At 41.6% G+C, this 18,572-nt stretch overlaps 1 protein-coding gene across 1 annotated transcript in view; it reads left to right on the forward strand.

Moving 5' to 3' along the window:
- The window catches only part of STK32B (serine/threonine kinase 32B), a 125,412-nt gene extending 107,598 nt beyond the window's left edge, over window positions 1–17,814 (forward strand). Inside the window, exons 8-12 of the mRNA XM_071744281.1 lie at window positions 942–1,058; window positions 2,100–2,225; window positions 4,346–4,477; window positions 6,092–6,156; window positions 17,518–17,814. Of these exons, the coding sequence (XP_071600382.1) occupies window positions 942–1,058; window positions 2,100–2,225; window positions 4,346–4,477; window positions 6,092–6,156; window positions 17,518–17,656 (579 nt within the window). The 3' untranslated portion in view covers window positions 17,657–17,814. The remainder of the gene's footprint in view (window positions 1–941; window positions 1,059–2,099; window positions 2,226–4,345; window positions 4,478–6,091; window positions 6,157–17,517) is intronic.
- Window positions 17,815–18,572: the final 758 nt, after the last annotated feature.

Genomic DNA, 18,572 nt, shown 5'->3' on the forward strand with positions numbered 1-18,572 from the left:
ATGCTAGCAAAAATCCAGGGATGGCTCAGTTCCTAGGGAAGGCAAAGTGTGTCCTTTGCTGTTGAGGATTTTGGGTTAGAAGGGAACTCTGGTGTGTGTTAATTTAGAGGCATTTGTTTGCACGTTTGTCACCTGCTGAGTACAACTTAATTCACAAGCAAGCCACACTCTACCCTTGTCTAAAAAAAAAAAAATAATCACATCAGCAGAGAGTGCCAAGCCTTTAAAAAATATGGGCTCAATAATGGATTTGAATATAATTTTTATAGAGTACTTTCATTTCCAGATGTCTTATTTATTAAAGATAAATCACAGTTGTCCTCATGAAAAAAGCACTGGGAAGCTTCACTCCATCTATGGAACAATTTAGGCACTGCAAAGACAGAACATCAGGTCCATATAACCCACAGGTTCATGAAGTAAAGTAATTTTAGATTTCAAAACAGGCAAAGGAGAAGGACTGAAGCTTGGAATCTATGGTTTTTTGCCCAGCTTTTTGTAAAGCCTTTTTTTTTTTTCAAATTTCTCTATCTACTGCTCACATCAGGATGACAAATCTCCCCTCAGCCACCACTTTCCCGTGGTGTCAGTTTAGATCACAAGAACATTCAAGTGCTGCAAGGAAAAAACAGTGAAAAGTCCATAGCTCTGACAAAATTATTCAGCCATCTCATTGGAACAAAGACCTCTCTTTCATGAGAGAAAAAAATTGCAGAGGAAATGAGTAATTATCTTCATTATAAACAAAGCACAGCACACACGCAAAGAAGGGATCAGCCTCCAAAATTGCCAAAAGATGTTTTGGTGGCTTTTTTTTTTTTTTTTTTTTTTTTTTTTTAATCTTTCCAGCCTGAGCAATACTGAGCTGAGGAAAATGTGACTTGCCTGTGTGCTCTTTTGTCCATTCTTGCTGACTTGATATTGGTTTCACTTTATCCCAGAGGCCCTATGAGATTCATTCCGCCACCCCCATCGATGAGATCCTCAACATGTTCAAGATAGAAAGAGTTCATTACTCCTCTGCGTGGTGCAAGGGCATGATAGCACTACTGAAAAAGGTAAGAAAACACAACCACCTGCTTTCCTCTCTTCTCTCCTCTCCCACAAGCCCCTTTCATGCTGCATCAGACAAGGACTCACCTTAGGGAGCCAGAATTTCAAGGGTCAGGCAGGAGTCTTTACTCCCAGACTTTTCTGAACGTGAGTGGTGCAGTATTTTCCTCTTTATTATTTTTCTAAGGAAATAGAAATCGAATACTTCTCTTTATTTTAAAGCTGATTCACTCAGGAGAGCCAAACTGGGGGGAGGAGAATTGCCCTGACCCAATTCTTTCCAGCCCTCCATGGAGAGGGGGAAGGAAGGACCAGGACCACTCTGCCCTCTGAATTTCTGCCACAGCTTTCAGCCAGGGAGCTGAGAGATGAAAAGGGATGTATCCCTCCCTGTCCCAAGTTGCCATAGTTGCAACAACAAAAGTCAAAGCCACTTTGCTGTAAATGTCACCAAGCTACAAGACAGGGCTCCTTCTGAATGCATCACAAGCCTGGAGCTCTCCTTTTTCCCTAACATTCCAGGGTTTGGTTTGGTTTCATTCAGTTTTCTGGCCCTGCTGCAAAGATTGTGTCTCCTTTAGGTATTTCAGAGCATCAGGAGTGATATTTGAGCAGCAAATGTTTGTGACTTGAGAAACAGAAGATCAATTTCCTTTGCAGCAACCTATCTGGGATAGATGGAGCAAGGAGGTGGTTCAGTTTAATCACTGCCATCTTCCCATAAATCCAAGATGAAATACAGATTTGGGTGGCATTGAACTGGGATGTTTTCTGTCTCTTGGGCTTGTGGATTTGTAAACAGACTTTTGTTACTAATACCCAAACTAATATACCTCATGCCTGCACCAGCCATCTGGTGGCAATTAAATTCTGTTCATAACCTATGAATTATTACTTTGATTTTTTTTTTTTTCCGATTAGGAGTTGCTAGAGGATTCCCTAGCCATTTTCTACCTCTAAATTAGCTATTATACAATTTATATGTGTGATACTTTTTTTTCATGTGGCCCCAAAAGCCTTAGAAAATTCCTTGTGCTTGACCACAGCTCCTCACCAAGGACCCGGAGTGCAGACTTTCAAGCCTTGCAGACATCCAAAGCTCTCCCTATCTGGCTGATGTCAACTGGGATGCAGTTCTGGAGAAAGCTGTGACCCCAGGCTTTGTTCCTAACGTAAGTCAATATTCCAGGTGAACTGTGTTTGCAATTCCTGGCTTTAATCATCTCAGTTGTTTTGCTTGTTTACACTTCCATTTATTGCTTTCAGTGATTTGCTCCTCGCAGAAGTTCCCCTTTGGATCCTGCTTTTGTTTAGTAGGTCACAGCTAAGACAAGATTTGGCCCATTTCATTAGACCACAACAACAAAAAAAACCCTAATTAATCTTAGTTCACTTTTTGTTCCCTTTCAAATAAAAGACATTTTCCAGACTTTGCATTTTGGCTGTTATGAGCAAACGATTGTCAGAGTTAATTCTGAGCCAGAGAATACCAAGAAGATATTTTCTGCTCTGAAAGTTAGGCATCTGAATCACATTTGCAAGACTTTTTTAACATCCCTGGGTGCTTTTTTTTTTACTTTAAAAATACTGTTTCACAAGACTGACCTATTTCCCTTGTGACAGTTTCCTACACTAAAACATTCAGATTTTGTTAGAGAACCTGGCGGTTTCTTTTTTATTTTTTTTTTTTTACCCTGTGGTTACATTTTGTTGGTATTTTGGGGACATTTCCATCGTGACCTTTTGTGAGATGAATGGATTTGAGGGCTGGGCACAAAAAGCTGTCACTGTGGTGTTCACACATTCCTCCACTTTGTTCACTCCTATTGCAGCAAGCAAGACATTTGTAGCATCCTAAGGGTTGCTTGTTGGTTTGAATGCAGCTGAGAATAAAGATGAGGAAGGAGAAATACCAAGATCCTCCCCTCATCCAGGTGCACATTAGAGTTTTTGCTCAATCTGATGAGGATGGGGTTCAGCCCTGCAGAAGCTGAGGCAGAGAGGGCATTGCCTGCTGGAGCACAGGCAGCCAGGTGAGTTGCCAAGACAGTGCTGGCAGGGTTTGCTGGGCTTCTTGGCACCTGACCACAGCCTTTTCTGCAAGGAAAGGCCAGGAGGAGAAGCTTTCTGTGGGTGGGAAAGTGAGGCTTCCATCAGGGAGCTTGGGGAAAGAGCAGGAATACAGCAGAATCCCAACAGAGCCAGGACACCCAGGGGCATTTCAGAGCAATGGGAGGGACATGGTTGAGTGGGGGGCTTGGCAGTGTCCTAGGTTGTTGGTTGACCTTGATGGTCAAACAATTCCAAATGATCCTAGGATTCTGTCCTCTGTTTACCAGGGGTGAAATTCCTTTTGTCATATTTTGACTTAGTGATGGGCTCAGGGCTTAAAGCCAAGGAAGAGAACTTCACCATCCTGCAGCAAAGTCACCTCTTCTCTTCTCATAGAATCATAGAATTGGCTGGGTTGGAAGGGACCTCAGAGATCATCAAGTCCAACCCTGTTGCAGCATCCTCCTTTCTTCAGATGCCTTCTCAGTCTCCTTCTTGCTCCCACTTAACCTTGAATTAGGAGTTCTGGATCCTTCATCTCAACTTTGCTCCCGAGTTTTAGTCCAGGTGTCCCACTCTACATTTCTGGTCATCTGGCTGTAGTAATAGGAGATAAAAATAAGGCTTCCATTTCTCATACACCATGGCTCTGTAGAGCTGGGGCACAAGAAGAGTTTGATGGTTTGTGTCAGGGCACAGAGAAGTTTCCCTAAATCCTTGAATTGCAGTCACCATGTGGCTGTTTGCTCCTTTCCACCTGGATTTAGATTGATTTGAGGGTACCTGACTCCTGGGAGAGTATAGATAAGTTTCCTGACTTATTAAGGACAGAGGAAAAAAGTATTTTGAAGTGAACTTTCAAAAATAGTTGGGATATCCACCTGCCTGCTCCATCAGCATCTCTGGGGCAATGGTGAACATCCACCAGTTCTGCAGCACCAACCAATAGTCTGATGGAGAGCTTGGGCCAGATTAAATCTCTTATTGGGGTGACAATAAAGTAGTCACTCTAGGAGTACACCTGTATGTAATTAGGAATGGGATCTAACACTGTATAATTCCTCTATAATATGGGTTTTTTCTTACATCCCTTATTTAAACTTGAAACCTCCCTCCAGGCTTTTCACTTGAAAGATGTGGTTGGGAAGCTGGATCCTTATTATTGCTTTTAACACTTGCCAGGCAAACTGAAATCCCACAATTCTACCTGAAAGAGTAACTTTGAATCCTTTTGTACCAGAAAGGAAGACTGAACTGTGATCCCACCTTTGAACTTGAAGAGATGATCTTAGAGTCCAAGCCCCTCCACAAAAAGAAAAAGAGACTTGCCAAAAACAAATCCAAAGATGGAGCCAAGGAAACCTGCCCACTGGTAAGTTGGGGATTGGGGCTGCAATTTATACTCTTTAACACATATACCCAGTTAAGTCCAGTTTTATCTTCTCTGAAAACAGACTCACCCTCTGTGTCTGTCATTTCACATATAGAGCATAAATCAAAGCAAGATGAAAAGCAACCGTTTCTTTCAGAATGTTTAAGCTGTCATAATTTTTAAGATTCTCACAGATGCTCATTTAAAATAGGATAAACTGTTGTCAGTTGGCAAATACACTTCCCACACGTGGACAGATAGTTATAAGGGGTATTTCATAGAATCATAGAATAGGCTGGGTTGGAAGGGACCTCAGAGATCATCGAGTCCAACCCTTGATCCACTCCCACTGCAGTTCCCAGCCCATGGCACTGAGTGCCACATCCAGGCTCTTTTGAAATATCTCCAGGGATGGAGAATCCACCCCTTCCCTGGGCAGCCCATTCCAATGGCTGATCACCCTCTCTGGAAAGAAATTCTTTCTCATGTCCAACCTAAACCTCCCCTGGCACAACTTGAGACCTCTTGTGCCCTCTTGTCTTGCTGAGAGTTGCCTGGGAAAAGAGCCCAACCCCCCCCTGGCTCCATCCTCCTTTCAGGGAGTTGTAGAGAGTGATGAGGTCTCCCCTGAGCCTCCTCTTCTCCAGCCTCAACACCCCCAGCTCCCTCAGCCCTTCCTCACAGGACTTGTGCTGGATCCCTTCCCAGCCTCCTTGCTCTTCTCTGGACCTGCTCCAGCACCTCAATCTCCTTCCTGAGCTGAGGGGCCCAGAACTGGACACAGGACTCAAGCTGTGGCCTCCCCAGGGCTGAGCACAGGGGCAGAATCCCTTCCCTGGACCTGCTGGCCACGCTGTTCCTGAGCCAGCCCAGGATGCCATTGGCCTTCTTGGCCACCTGGGCACACTGCTGGCTCCTCTTCAGCTTCCTGGCAATCCAGACTCCCAGCTCCCTTTCTGCCACTCTGTGCCCAGCCTGGAGCTCCCCATGGGGTTGTTGTGGCCAAAGTGCAGGACCCGGCACTTGGCCTTGTTGAACCTCATCCCGTTGGGATCAGCCCAACTCTCCAGTCTGTCCAGGTCCCTCTGCAGAGCCCTCCTGCCTTCCAGCTGATCCACACTCCCCCCAGCTTAGTGTCATCTGCAAATTTGCTGATGATGGACTCAGTCCCCCTTTATTTATCTGCTGCTGGTCCCAAAAGTTAAATGTCTGCAATAAAAAGCTGGTTGACTGATGTGTCCCACATAGAAAATCAATTTTATGAGCAGTCTAAACTTCTGAGAGGGTCAAGGAATAACCACTTTCCAGACTTGAATTTTCATTTCCATAAGGTTTCATAAACTCAGTCCCTCCTGATTCTGAGTGCTCGTGCAAACTATTTTTCCTAGAGCTACCAGATGTAAAAATTCTCAGGAATTCTTTGTGGGGACCTTCTTCCAAGAGAAAGAAAGACTGCTTGTGCTATCCTAGCCCACTTTTAAAGCCTTTGGAGAGTGTTCATTGAGAAGCCTTTTTGTTCAGTATTGTTTCTGTTGTTGTGATGCTTTTTTTTTTTTCTTGTGATTTGCCACCTTTTTTTTTTTTAATCAACCTATTCATGCTGTTTTTTTAAAGAACGTGCACCTGCAGCAGTGCTTGGAAACCGTTAGGAAAGAATTCATCATATTCAACAGAGAGAAGTAAGTGTGTTTCTTACTGCCTGTTTAGCATTCACTCCTGAAATCCATTTGAGAACAGATTTATTTATTTATTTTTTCCCCTCTCAGTGTAAAGCAATGATTAATGACCCCAGCAGCAGGGGCTAAAAGGATGGATTTCCATTGATTTTTTTTTTATTTTTTTTCCTCTTATAATCTCTGGCATGATGGTTTCTGTAGTTGTTCCATCTCTGACAGCAAGCAGAAGTGCTTGTGGTGCAAGTCTGTTAGAGAGAGGAGGTAAAAATCACCAACATTCTCCAGAGAAACCATTGGCAATGGAGAAAAAAAAAAAAAAAAAAAAAAAGAGCAAAAAAGCCCCCACAATACAATGCTGTTTTTTCACAACTTGAGGACTGAGAACTCACGAAATGTTCATGATATGTTTCATTAAATATTTTCTGTTCTCCTTAAGAATGTGGTAAAATAGTTTTGAAGATATAAACTAAAGAAGCAGTGATCTAAAACTGGTCAGTGCACTGGGGCTTTGCTGGAGAATAGGATGTGAAGTTGATTTTTTAGGGACTTGTTTGGCTCCTTTTGCTGACCAGTCTTAGTCACAGCCTTTAATTGATTTCCATGGAGAGATGGTTTATTATATCCAGAAATGCAGCACCAAATGTTCTGAAGTATATGAATATGTGTTCCTATAGACTTGAGAGCTATTTTTCCAGAAGTTTGACTTATTTAGAAGCTGTATTTTCAATTTCCTGGGGGTGGTGGTGGTGTGGAGATTGTACAGCTAAAGTCACACTCTTTCTTTGTAGTTTTATTAAAAAGCTGAGTGCAGATTCTGTTTTTATTTTTGTGCCATTATCACTAAACAAATCTTCACAGCTCTTTATGAATGCCCACAAAGAGATAAGGTTCCATTTTTCCTTAGAGTGAAATCACATTTCTTACCCTTTATGGTTCCTCTCCTCATCCTTTTAAAAATATCTTTAAGATTAAAGTGGGGAGCAAACAAAGGACAGAGGAGGAAACACAGGAATTATTTGCTCCTCAGGTGGATTAACCCTTCAGATGCCTTACAAACTTGTCATCAAAATTATCAGTCTGCAAATGAAAGTAAAAAAAACTATTGCCACACTTTACTGAGCAGAATAGTTATTTTATATATACAGTATAAGTGTAAATGTGCTAGGATTCTGCAGAGATGGTTTAATCAATGAGCTGGAAGGATGAACAAAATATCCATCTTTTTAAAAATCCTAGTGGCAACTTTTAGAACCTTCCCAATGATGTTGAAGCTGGAAGGTTTTTTACTGAATCCCAATAACTCAGAGCAGCATTGCTCTGACCTCCACCCATCCATTCCTCATTGAACTCTTTATTTCTCCTCCCAGCATTTGTTCAATGCAAAACAACTAAAAAATTCAGCCACAAACTGAAGCAGTCAGATGGATGCTGCTAATTTCCCTCTCTTTTCCTGCTGGAAGTTCTCCTCTTTGGCCATACCTTGCTCTTTCCTTAAAGGTACTGACAGCTCGAGGTGTGCAGACAGTTCTTTGTTCCTAGAATAAACAGCAGAAGTTGAGGGAGCATATTTTAAGCATATTGAGATGGCTATAATCATGTTGTCTGATTTTGTGAAAAGCTTGCTTAATATTCTCAGCGTTTTCCTGAGATCAAATTTATCTCTTTCTTTGTAGTTCCTTTTTTTTTTTTTTTTTTCCTTTCAATTGTCTTTTCAGACTCAAATCCAGAGAGTCCCTGAGTGCTCTCTTTCATTTCTGTGTGATTAGAATTGAATATTCATAATGACTTCCAGTACACCTCATTGCATACACTTATCTTAACAGTTATTTTATGTCACCAAGTGTCTCTGGAGATATTCCTATTATCCTAATCCCCACAATATCTGAATGCTTTTTGGATGAGGCTACAGCACAACCTTTCTTTCCTTTTCTGCTGCCCTTCATTCAGCTTAAATCCATCTCTTTCTGAGCATTTCAAGTGGTTGCCCTGCTCTTCACTCATCTCTTTGTGCCCCTTTTTGTGATGGATATGTCTGCTTTTGGAGATTGCTCCTGCAATCTCACCTAATGAGAAGGATGTCTTCCTGAAGAGGACAGAACCCCTCTTGTTTTGGGGCACTGATAACTGCTGCCCTTCCAGTTCTGCCTTTGATTCCTCCTCATTATTAATGGCTTAAAATTACCAGGCCATATGTTTCCCTCTTCATATTGAGCCAAGCTGCCTAAAAAATTGAGCATTTTGAGTCCAAGCTGGTTATTTTTCTCTAGGCATACCTTCAAATTCACTTTTTTTTTTTTTTTTTTAAATAAAAGATTGCTCACAAAGACCCATTGTCTCAATAATGGGTTTGCATCAGGAGAATAAAAACCAGCAAAACAAAGCAAGGCTAATTAGTATCTAGAACCTCAAAGCCTGCCAGAAAAAAGGGCCAAAGCTTTCCTAAGCAAGTAACCAGAGCATTGCAGTGACTGCCCTTTGGATTTGCAGCTTTGGGAATGAAAGTATATGCATGGGGCTGCATATATCAGTGCCAAAATGTCCTGGAAGGGTCAGAAAAAGAGTTATAAATACTGAGCACTGCAGGCCAACAATTCTTTTCCCTTTACAGAAAATCAAACACAAATACACCTCATAAAAACCAATCAGAAGTCCTTTGGCACACCAGGTCCATGCCACAGAGCTCCAGACATGTGCATCCCCAGCACTGCAAAGGCAGCAGATATTCCACAGGCACCAGGTTATTATTTAATTTTTGAATTCCCAGTCTGTTACCAAAATGCTGGAGAATGCTGGGACCTGTTAACACTAAAATCATCCTGCCCTGAGGTCCAGGGTCTCGAGTGGCTGAGAATACATTCCCAGTAGAGTCTAACTCCAAATATAGACAAGGAATTGTCTTTTCCCCCATATATTTCATTTGGAGTTGACCCAAAGGATCACTTTGCCTTGAAATGTTTGCCAGAAGGCTAAAGGAAGGGAGTATTTCACAGCCACTCCTGTCATTTCTCTGCTGATATAAATATAAATTCCTCCTGGAATTTATCAGCTTCCCAAAAGGCTGAGCCCACATCCTTCAGGACACTCAACCCAGGCAGGCTGAGGAATTGGTGTCTTGAGAAAGAATTTTGGCTCAAACTGCTGAGAAATATCTCTGGGCAAGTGCTCACAGCTTTTAACCTGGATTCTGGCTCACTAGAAAGAAAATTGTCTCCCCATGGCCCCACGAAGCCCAGTAACCAATAAATCACTGGGAAATTCCATAGCTGCTTGTAGGTGTGGATCTATAAATATTTCAACCTCAGGTTTTACAAGGTGGGTGAACAAACCAGTGGTTAGGATGTACCTGGTCAGGCAAGAACCTATTTCTAAGAGCCATCTATAACCTGTTTCTAAGAGCCATCCATTTCTCCAGTCTGAGCATGGTTTTAGTGACAGTATTAATTTTTTATTTTAATTGCATTTTTCTTAAATGGTTGCACCTTATTTCCTGGTTTTATTTATTTACTGTTTTCATTTATTGGCTCCATCTCCTTGCTCTTATTTTGCTTTCTCAATTCCCAGGGGAAACTTGGGATCTCAAGACCTTGGAGGTCAACATGCTTACAGCATCCAGAATAATTTGTCACTCGACTTCCACATATTCCTTTTTTCCAGATGTCACTCACACTCTGTGTACACCTGAACCCATTAGGCTTGATTATAAATTACTGGCTGATAGAAAATTATGTTCACAGGCATTCACTGAGCATAATTACTCTGCAGGAACCATCACCCTGAATCAATAACCCAGGGTGTAAACATATTTCCCCAAGGATTTTTGGAAAGGGTGGGGGTAAATGTCATGAGTCGTACAGGAAGGCATCTGTGCTACATGGGGATATCTCCTCCAAAATTTGATGTTTCACATTCAGCTGTAATACAGAATGCCTCCCAGCCCATGCCTCAGTAATTTCAATTTAAGTGGAGTTAAAAACACAGTTATTGGAATGATTACATGGCAATCTACAGAGCCATCAAAACACAGATGTCAGGGTGCAGTAAGAAAACAGATCTGGGATTAAAACTGTTCCTATCAAAGCATCCAGGACCAGGAGCCCAAGTTTGGGTTCAAAACCAGACTGAGTTAAATACTGGTTACACGCAAAGGGTGAGATTTTCCAAAGTATCTGAAATTAATGGGAATTAGGTGACAAAGTGGTTTTCAAGATATGGCCTGAGCCATGCAGAAAAGCCCTGACAGAGCCAGAGCTCTGAGTGTGCTCCAGGCTGCATGGATGAACAGGCAGCTGCATCCCTGTGCTCCTCACTGCCTTGGTACCCAGCTCCTGGCACTGTGTGTCAGGCTCTGCTCTGGACCAGGCTGATGGGGCCCAGGGATGCACTCCTGGACAGTGTGGGTGTAAATTAACTCCAATCCAGAAGGAAATCACCTCTAGGGGGGTGAGGTTCTGCAGCTGCTAGGCAGGAAGGGACTTGAAGCTGTAAAAATAAAATTTGTGTAAAAGTATTTCCATTTTTTTCTAGAGATAAGGGAATCACAGAATGGGTTGGGTTGGAAAGGACCTTAAAGCTCATCCAGTCCCAACCCTCTGCATGGGCAGGGACACCCCCCACCAGCCCAGGTTGCTCCAAGCCCCATCCAACTAGCATCTAGCAAAGAGTTTATCAACTGGTATTCCAAAAATCAAGGCATTTGATATAAGGTTCTTTATAGTTTTTTCTGAAATCCCCCTTGTAACTTAGGTATTTGTGTTCAACTACAGTGGCACACGTGGGGACATGGAGATGAAATCATTCCTTCCTGAGCAGTCATTCCCCATGAGAGAGCAGTTATTTCTTTTTCCTGACTCAGACATGCTCATAGTTGGCCTTCCAGCAAGGCCATCTGGACCAGACATCAGCATTACTTATGTCTAGCTGCTAAATCATAAAACTAAGGTGGGTTTCTACCTACTCAGCAAGCTGTCCCCCAGGATTTATGAAGCTGGAAAGCTGGTGTAGATATGGCTCACTTGTTTTGACCTCAGAAACCCTTCCATGGGCAGAGTACCTGGGATAAATATTTCACAGATTTATTTACTCCTCAGGGATTCTTTCAAGGGATGCAAAAGCTTCCATTAATAGAACTTCTGCCCTGCAATAAAATTACAGCTTCTAAAGCTCATCTTATTTTCCCCTAAAATAAAAAGCATCTGTTTTCTCCAGGAGAGTGCTTGAAAAATCAATAGACCAAAATAAAAAGTTCAAAGTAGAAATGGGGAAGTAAATTCCACTGCCCACTCAGACCCTTTTCTTTCCTCTACACCCAGGACACTGCATTTGCAAATTTCCTGTACTAAAAAGCATCTTGTGGGACCTGGCACATGTGGGACTTCTCCTTGGTTCAGTTCTCTTTTCATCACCAGAAGTTCTGCCCTCTGTGGTGTCCCCATTCTTGTAACATCTCAGACTCCTGAGGTTCCAGTTTCATACTGGAAGCCTGGCAGGACCCACTGGTGAGACAGAAAGGTGTTATTGTGGTCCAAGGAAGAGAAAAAACAGACCAGAGCAATAGGCAGTGTAAAACCCTCCATGCAGCTCTCAAACAGAGCATTTACCTTTGGGAAACCCAATGCTCTATGTTGATATAGGGTTTTTTTTTGGACCAACAATTTTTCCCTATTTTTTGAATGCCCTTCCACTGACTGATAACAGATTCCAGACCCAGCACTGGAACTCATCACCATTAAGGTTGGAAAAGATCATCCAGCCAACTAAATCATGTCCTTAGGTGCTACATCCCCAAGTTTTTCTGAACACCTCCAGGGATGGTGACTCCACCACTGTCCTGGGCACAAGAACATCTGAGTATCGAGGTAATAAGAAAAAAAAAATTTTTTTCCAGAGCTCACACGGACACTTTCTCTTTACTAGAAATGCTGATGAAGCCCAGGTCTTGACTGAGGGCTCAGTCACTTGTGGAATTCCTGCAGGGGTTGGCACAGCCTCTTTTTTCTTCCTCCCTGCTGGAGAGGAGGTTGCTCACTGCTCCGTGTCACACACCATCAATATTGCATGGATCAGTGCTGAAAGGAAGGAAAACTCAGCTTATCCCTTTATTGGTTCAGCAGAACCCCTCTTAATTCCCAGCCTAAGTGCCTCTGACTCTGCTTATGCATTTGTATAGAATTGCCATGGAATTAAAGTAACACACACTGCTGAAATTAATTTTCATCTTTTTTTGTTTTTTTTTTTTCCTGCAGGCTTTTTTTTTTTTTTTTTCCTCACACAACTATCCACTAGAAGCATTTGTTCCCTTTTGCTGGTCAATAGCATTCAGCAAAGGAGCAGCTACCTGGTTGAGAACCACAAAAAAGTCCCCATCAAGCCATTCATTCATTCTCCCTGCCCCTTTATCAAGTTATCACAGCCTGTTGCTGCAAGCAGCTGAAAGGCAAGATAAGTCACTCACTGAAAAGCACTTTCCTACAAATGATTTATTGCACCAGGGCCATTTTTTTAAACAGAATGGCCCAGCCTGCATTTATTTTGCCACAATTACAGGAATCATGCTGAGGTAGCCCTGGTTTTGAAAAGCTGAGAACATCTGATGGGGAAGTGCTCCAGGTCTGGCACTGAGGAATCAAGAATGAATGAACAAGAGATAAATGTCACTCCTGACACTGCCCAATTTTTTAACTGAAAGGACTGATTGGTTTAAGTCTCAGCCCAAGCCTATTTGCAGCTGAAACACAGATCAATTGTTTTCTTTTTTGCTGAAATGCAGTGGTCTGGGAGAAATCTTTAGTCCCCTGGCAAAACAGGAATTTTGGACATTCATGCTGCATCTGACACTTTTCATCCTGGTTTATTGCATTCATCCTGCTAAGCAGCCAAATACAAGCTTTTCAATATATATATTTTCTTTCATCTAGTGAACAAAGCTGAGCTGTAAGACCTTTCCCAGTGGTCCCCAAGTTTGTTATTGGATTTCATTAGCTGTTTGATTTCCACTCTGGCCACTCATAGCTGTAGCTGTCTCTTTTTGCTTCAGTCTGATATTTTTCACCCCAGGTTTTAGCCTGTCTGCTCTCTTCACTTTTGTATTTTTAAATATTCAATAATCCACACGTGAATAATTACATATTCAGTGTAATTACCTTTTCCTTGATCACATATGCCACTTTCTTAAACATCAAAGACACCAGCCTCTAATTCCCTGTCTCCTTCAGGCCTGTGGGGCATGGAGCATCTTCAAGAGATGTTCAAGGTGAGGCTTGAGGAGGCTCTGAGCAACCTGATCTGGGTGAGGGTGTCCCTGATACTGCAGGGGTTGGACTGGGTGACCTGGAGAGGTCCCTTCCAACCCAAACCATCCTAGGATTCCATGATCCTATGAAAGTCCCACACTCCCCCATTCCTGGTCATTGCATCCTTTGCCTAATCAAGACCTGACCTGCTCTGTCACCAGTTTCTCCAAAAAAAAAATCTGCAGGCATGGGGTTTGATAAGAACAAAAGCTCTCATCTGTCCAGGCATAGCTTCAATGTTCTTTTTTCTTTTTTTCTCATTCTTAGCCACAACTTATTCAGCTCAGAATCATTAGCTCCAACCCGTGTGATATTTCTAAACAAATATAATTCCCCCTCAACTTCACACCCCTGCATTATCTCCACCTGTGAAGAGAAAAATCAAGGAAAAGAGTTGCAATATGTCCAAAGAGTGAAAGAAGTAGAAACAGAATCAGCACCTCCTGATTTTTAGTCCAATTTCCCTGCTCCCAGGGGATACCTGGAAGGAAGTGTTAGCATGCCCATTATAGCCTCTTATAGTGAAGTCTTTAATGTAATTTTAATCACTGAATAAAGTGATTAATAATTTATTAAATATTATTTAAATAGTTAATTTTTTATGACATCATCATCAGGCTAAGAACCTACTGTTTCTTTTGGCAGTGTCTAAATCTGGGTAGTGAACTGAGATATGGAAACAGAAAATGTTGGAAACAGGAACACAATGAAGCATTGCTAAAACAATCTTTCTTCAGCACTTCCATAATCTAATTGTGGTTCAGTTATAGACCTAGGAAGCACGGACAGGATAAAAGAAAATAAATAAAATCAGTAGCAGAAACCACCTCTGGAGAGAGGGAGAAGTTGAGGGCTGGTCCATGGTGTCTTTTGGACTCAGGACTTAATTCCTCTCCCACTGTTCTCCTCACCTGCTGCCTCTGTGATATGTTGAGTGGTTTGAAAAACAAACAAAAAAAAATTGATGTCTTTCCTTATTTCTCCCTTCACTTCAACAGTACAGTAAATATCTTTTTTTTAATGAACCAAGTCAGTATTAAAGTCAGGGAGGAAGCCCTTCTGTGTCTGAGACCAACACAATGGTTCCTCAGACCTCTCTAGAGCCAAAATTTATCTCACTCCCTTACCTAGCAGTTTGCACAAGTTTGCAACCTCCAGTCTGCAGGATTTTCCAAGCAGTGAAATTTTTCTTGTTGATGCCTGTAAATTCCTTCATCTCATAAGGGCCAGGAGCTCAGACACTAAAATAGCTCAGGAGTTTGTCTGACTCAGTTTGTCTCACGGATCTCCTGGATCCAGTCCCCTGGATCTCATTTGAAGCCATTGGTTAAAATAAAATAAAGCAACAAAAAAAAAATTAAAAAAAGAAAAAGGAGAAGAAATAAAAAAAGAAAAGGAAAAGGAAAAGGAAAAGGAAAAGGAAAAGGAAAAGGAAAAGGAAAAGGAAAAGGAAAAGGAAAAGGAAAAGGAAAAGGAAAAGGAAAAGGAAAAGGAAAAGGAAAAGGAAAAAGAAAGAAAAAGAAAAGAGAAGAGAGAAGAGAGAAAAGAGAAAAGGAAAAAGAAAAAGAAAAAGAGAGAAAGAAAAGGAAAAAGGAAAAGGAAAAGGAAAAGGAAAAGGAAAAGGAAAAGGGAAGGGAAAAGGGAAAGGAAAAGGAAAAGGAAAAGGGAAAGGGAAAGGGAAAGGGAAAGGGAAAGGAAAAGGAAAAGGAAAAGGAAAAGGAAAAGGAAAAAGGAGAAGGAGGAGGAAAAGGAAAAGGAGAAGGAAAAGGAAAAGGAAAAGGAAAAGGAAAAGGAAAAGGAAGAAAGAAAAGGAAAAAGGAAAAGGAAAAGGAAAAGGAAAAGGAAAAAGAGAAGGAGAAGGAGAAGGAGAAGGAGAAGGAGAAGGAGAAGGAGAAGGAGAAGGAGAAGGAAAAGGGAAAGGGAAAGGGAAAGGGAAAGGGAAAGGGAAAGGGAAAGGGAAAGGGAAAGGGAAAGGGAAAGGAAAGAAAAGGAGAGAGAGAAAGAAAAGGAAAAAGAAAAAGAAGAAAGAAAAAGAGAGAGAAAAAGAAAGAGAAAGAAAAAAGAAAAGGAAGAGTAAAACGAAAAGGAAAAGAAAAAGGAAAATTAAAACTGAAACGACAACAAAAAAAAAAAATTAAAAAATAAAAAAAGGAAAAAGAAAAATTAAAACCAACAGTAATAATAAAAACAACCATCCCAATTCTGTCTTCTATTCCTTAGTGCCAAGAGAGTTTCACCAGTGAGCTCCACCCTGTGCAGAAATTATATATTTCAATTTTCTTCGAGTCCTTGGGTGAGAATTCTCTGTCTTGACAATTTATCAACATTCAATTGAACAAAGGCCTCTAAAGTGGTTTAACTGGAGATGATGGAAAGATTTCTCATACCAAAAAGAATGTCCCTAAGCTCATTTGTCAGGCACAATATTGAAGATAATTCATTGGCTTTTCAGCCAGGGACTCACATTTCTTGTGCTTTCCTCCAATAGCTCAGTCCCCCATTGGCACATTTCCTAATTCTGGTGAAATTGAAGAAATTACTTTAAAAAAATCCCTTGAAAAAATTACTATTAAATGCTTTTAGCAATTTCCTCCTCTAAGCTGTTTTTTGTTTGTTTGTTTGTTTTTTTAAATCTGTTGGTTTTAAGTTTCTTTATTTAACGTGCCAGTGTTTGTGCTCATCTAAATTTAACTTATTTAATTATTTTAATTAAATAATTTTATTTATTTTTATTAATTTTAATTATTTTTCTTTAAATAAGCCTCCTTCATTCCTTTGCTTATCTATGACAGCTACTTCATATCCTTTCATATTCTCTTCTGAGTCTTCAGGATGGTGTCTCTATATTTTTTTATCACCTAGAAGTATCATCTCCTTTTAAGCTGCCCCTTAACATTTCATTTTTTGAATCCTTTTCCATTTCTGAGAATTTTCTATAAATTCAGTGTTATCATCCATATATCATCCATACCTCTTTTCATCACTGCAACAAAGAATTTCTTCCATGGTGTCTTCAGTGCCAGCTGTTGGTCCCTTTTGGACAATATGTCAAGAGTTGTTTCTCATTTTGAGCAGACAAAGTCAGAGAAAAAAATTCCTGCAAAACAGCAGCTGCTCATGTGAAAAAAAATTTAATTAAGTTGGTCTCTAGCTCATAACTTCCCCATGAATCTTTGCACCCTTCCTGAAAGCACTCACCTTGTGTCTGTGAAAGAAAACATTAAAAATCCCACAAATCCCAGGAAAATCACAGAAGTTGGTAGCAGGCTTGGACAGAGATGCTGAGAAGGTTCATGGGAAAAGGATTGGTGGGGATTAGGTGGACACTAGAAAGAAATTCTTTAGTGTGAGGGTGGTGAGACCCTGGCACCCAGAGAAGTTGTGGCTGCCCCATCCCTGGCAGTGTCCAAGTCCAGGTTGGATGGGGCTTGGAGCAACCTGGGCTGGTGGGAGGTGTCCCTGACCATGCAGGGGGTTGGAATTAGATCCTATTTAAGGTTCCTTCCAACCAAAACCACTCCATGATTCTGTGATCCTAAGCCTGCAGGTGCTTTTAGGGCTGCTGCTGAAAATTATGGCCAAAGGAGATGACTTTGGACAACATAGGAAGTAATAACAAGGGCAATACTGAACTTATTTTCATCCCATGTCTTTTTCTCTTGTATTGGTGAAGGCTGCAGATAATTTTGGAGGGGAGCAGATGCTTAGAGCTGTTATGTGCCCAGTCAAGAAATCTCATCAGCCTCGAGCAACCTGGAGCTGGGCAAGTTAGAGCCTAAACAGAGGTGCTAAAGGCAGAGCAAGGTCTCTGCTCTACTCATGATGGGCTTTAATGGGAGCAGGGTTTGACCTTGGCCCAGCCACACATATTCAGGAGGAGGTAAATAACCAGTGCTTAGAAGAAAGGAGAAATAAATGGTAAATATGCAGCTAGGGGAGCTAACAGAGCTTGAAGGCTGCAGGAAGCTCTTTTATACCCAGGTGTGTGTGACTATCCACAGGAGAGGCAACACCCCTGCTTCCCCTACACTTACCTGCCCCTGACAGCTGTCTCAATGTTTTTAACCCTTGCTAGACTAAGAAGACAGCAAGATCCAAGTGGCCAGACTTCCAGCATGGACAGCAGAGCATCCCTTCAGAGCCATGAGAAGCTCCAGGATGGACGTAACAACAATTTACTGGGACATGGCTGTACCAGAGGCTGCAGCAGTTAGTGAGCCACAGCCACACACACCCTGGCAGGGCAAGGAAAGGTCCTCCCTGCCCATGCCTTCATCCCCATCACTTGGTTCCTGGGGCATCCAACTCCTCCAGAAGCAGGAGTTATCCCTCAGCCCAGGATAAATCCACTGAGAGACTTTCTTGGGACAACCTCGCTCTTCTTTCGACTCTGCCAAGTGCAGCATCAGCAACAAAATCAGAGTTTTATAAGGAAGAGTGACTTTCCTTTTCAAAATCCTGGAAGAAAACTTGAAACAATTTATTAGGCAGATTGCCACATTTCTGGCTGCTCTCAAGAGACAAAATTATACAGGGGGCAGCTTTACCTTAAAGGCTTTACGTGACCCTCTCTGTCTCCGTGAGTGAAAATGGTCCAGTTTGGAGCTGTATGAGCCCAGAGCTGTTTCTGAGAACCTTCTGTTGAGTTTATAACTTGTATATGATGTAAATACATGAATGTAGTGTCAAAAAGGTCAGACTGAGTAATGTCATTGGACTACACCAAGCCCTTGCTGGCAAAGTCACAGCCTGAATGTAATCACATCCTTCCTTAATTTCACCTTTTCTGCTCTGTTGTGAAAGATGTGACCCTGGCCAAGCCCAAGTTTTGGCAGTGACTTCAGTGGCTGCAGGATCAGACACATCAGTGGTGTGTGATAACCATGACAAAACCAGCCCTCTTCATCCCTATCACCCACCTGACTGAGCCAGAATTTCAAAATAAGCTGAAACATGAAGAATTTGCTCAGCTCCATGGTTTGCTGTTATAAAATGTGAAGAACTTCCATGTGTCTCTGTTTTTCATGGATCTGTTCTGGATCATAGCTGTCTTGACTAGAAAGGAACATATTTAATTCAAAAAGTTGACATGAAAACCTCTTTTATAAAAAAAAAAAAAAAAAAAAGAAA

Source organism: Heliangelus exortis, chromosome 4, assembly GCF_036169615.1.
Source record: "Heliangelus exortis chromosome 4, bHelExo1.hap1, whole genome shotgun sequence".
Taxonomy (NCBI): Eukaryota; Metazoa; Chordata; class Aves; order Apodiformes; family Trochilidae; genus Heliangelus; species Heliangelus exortis.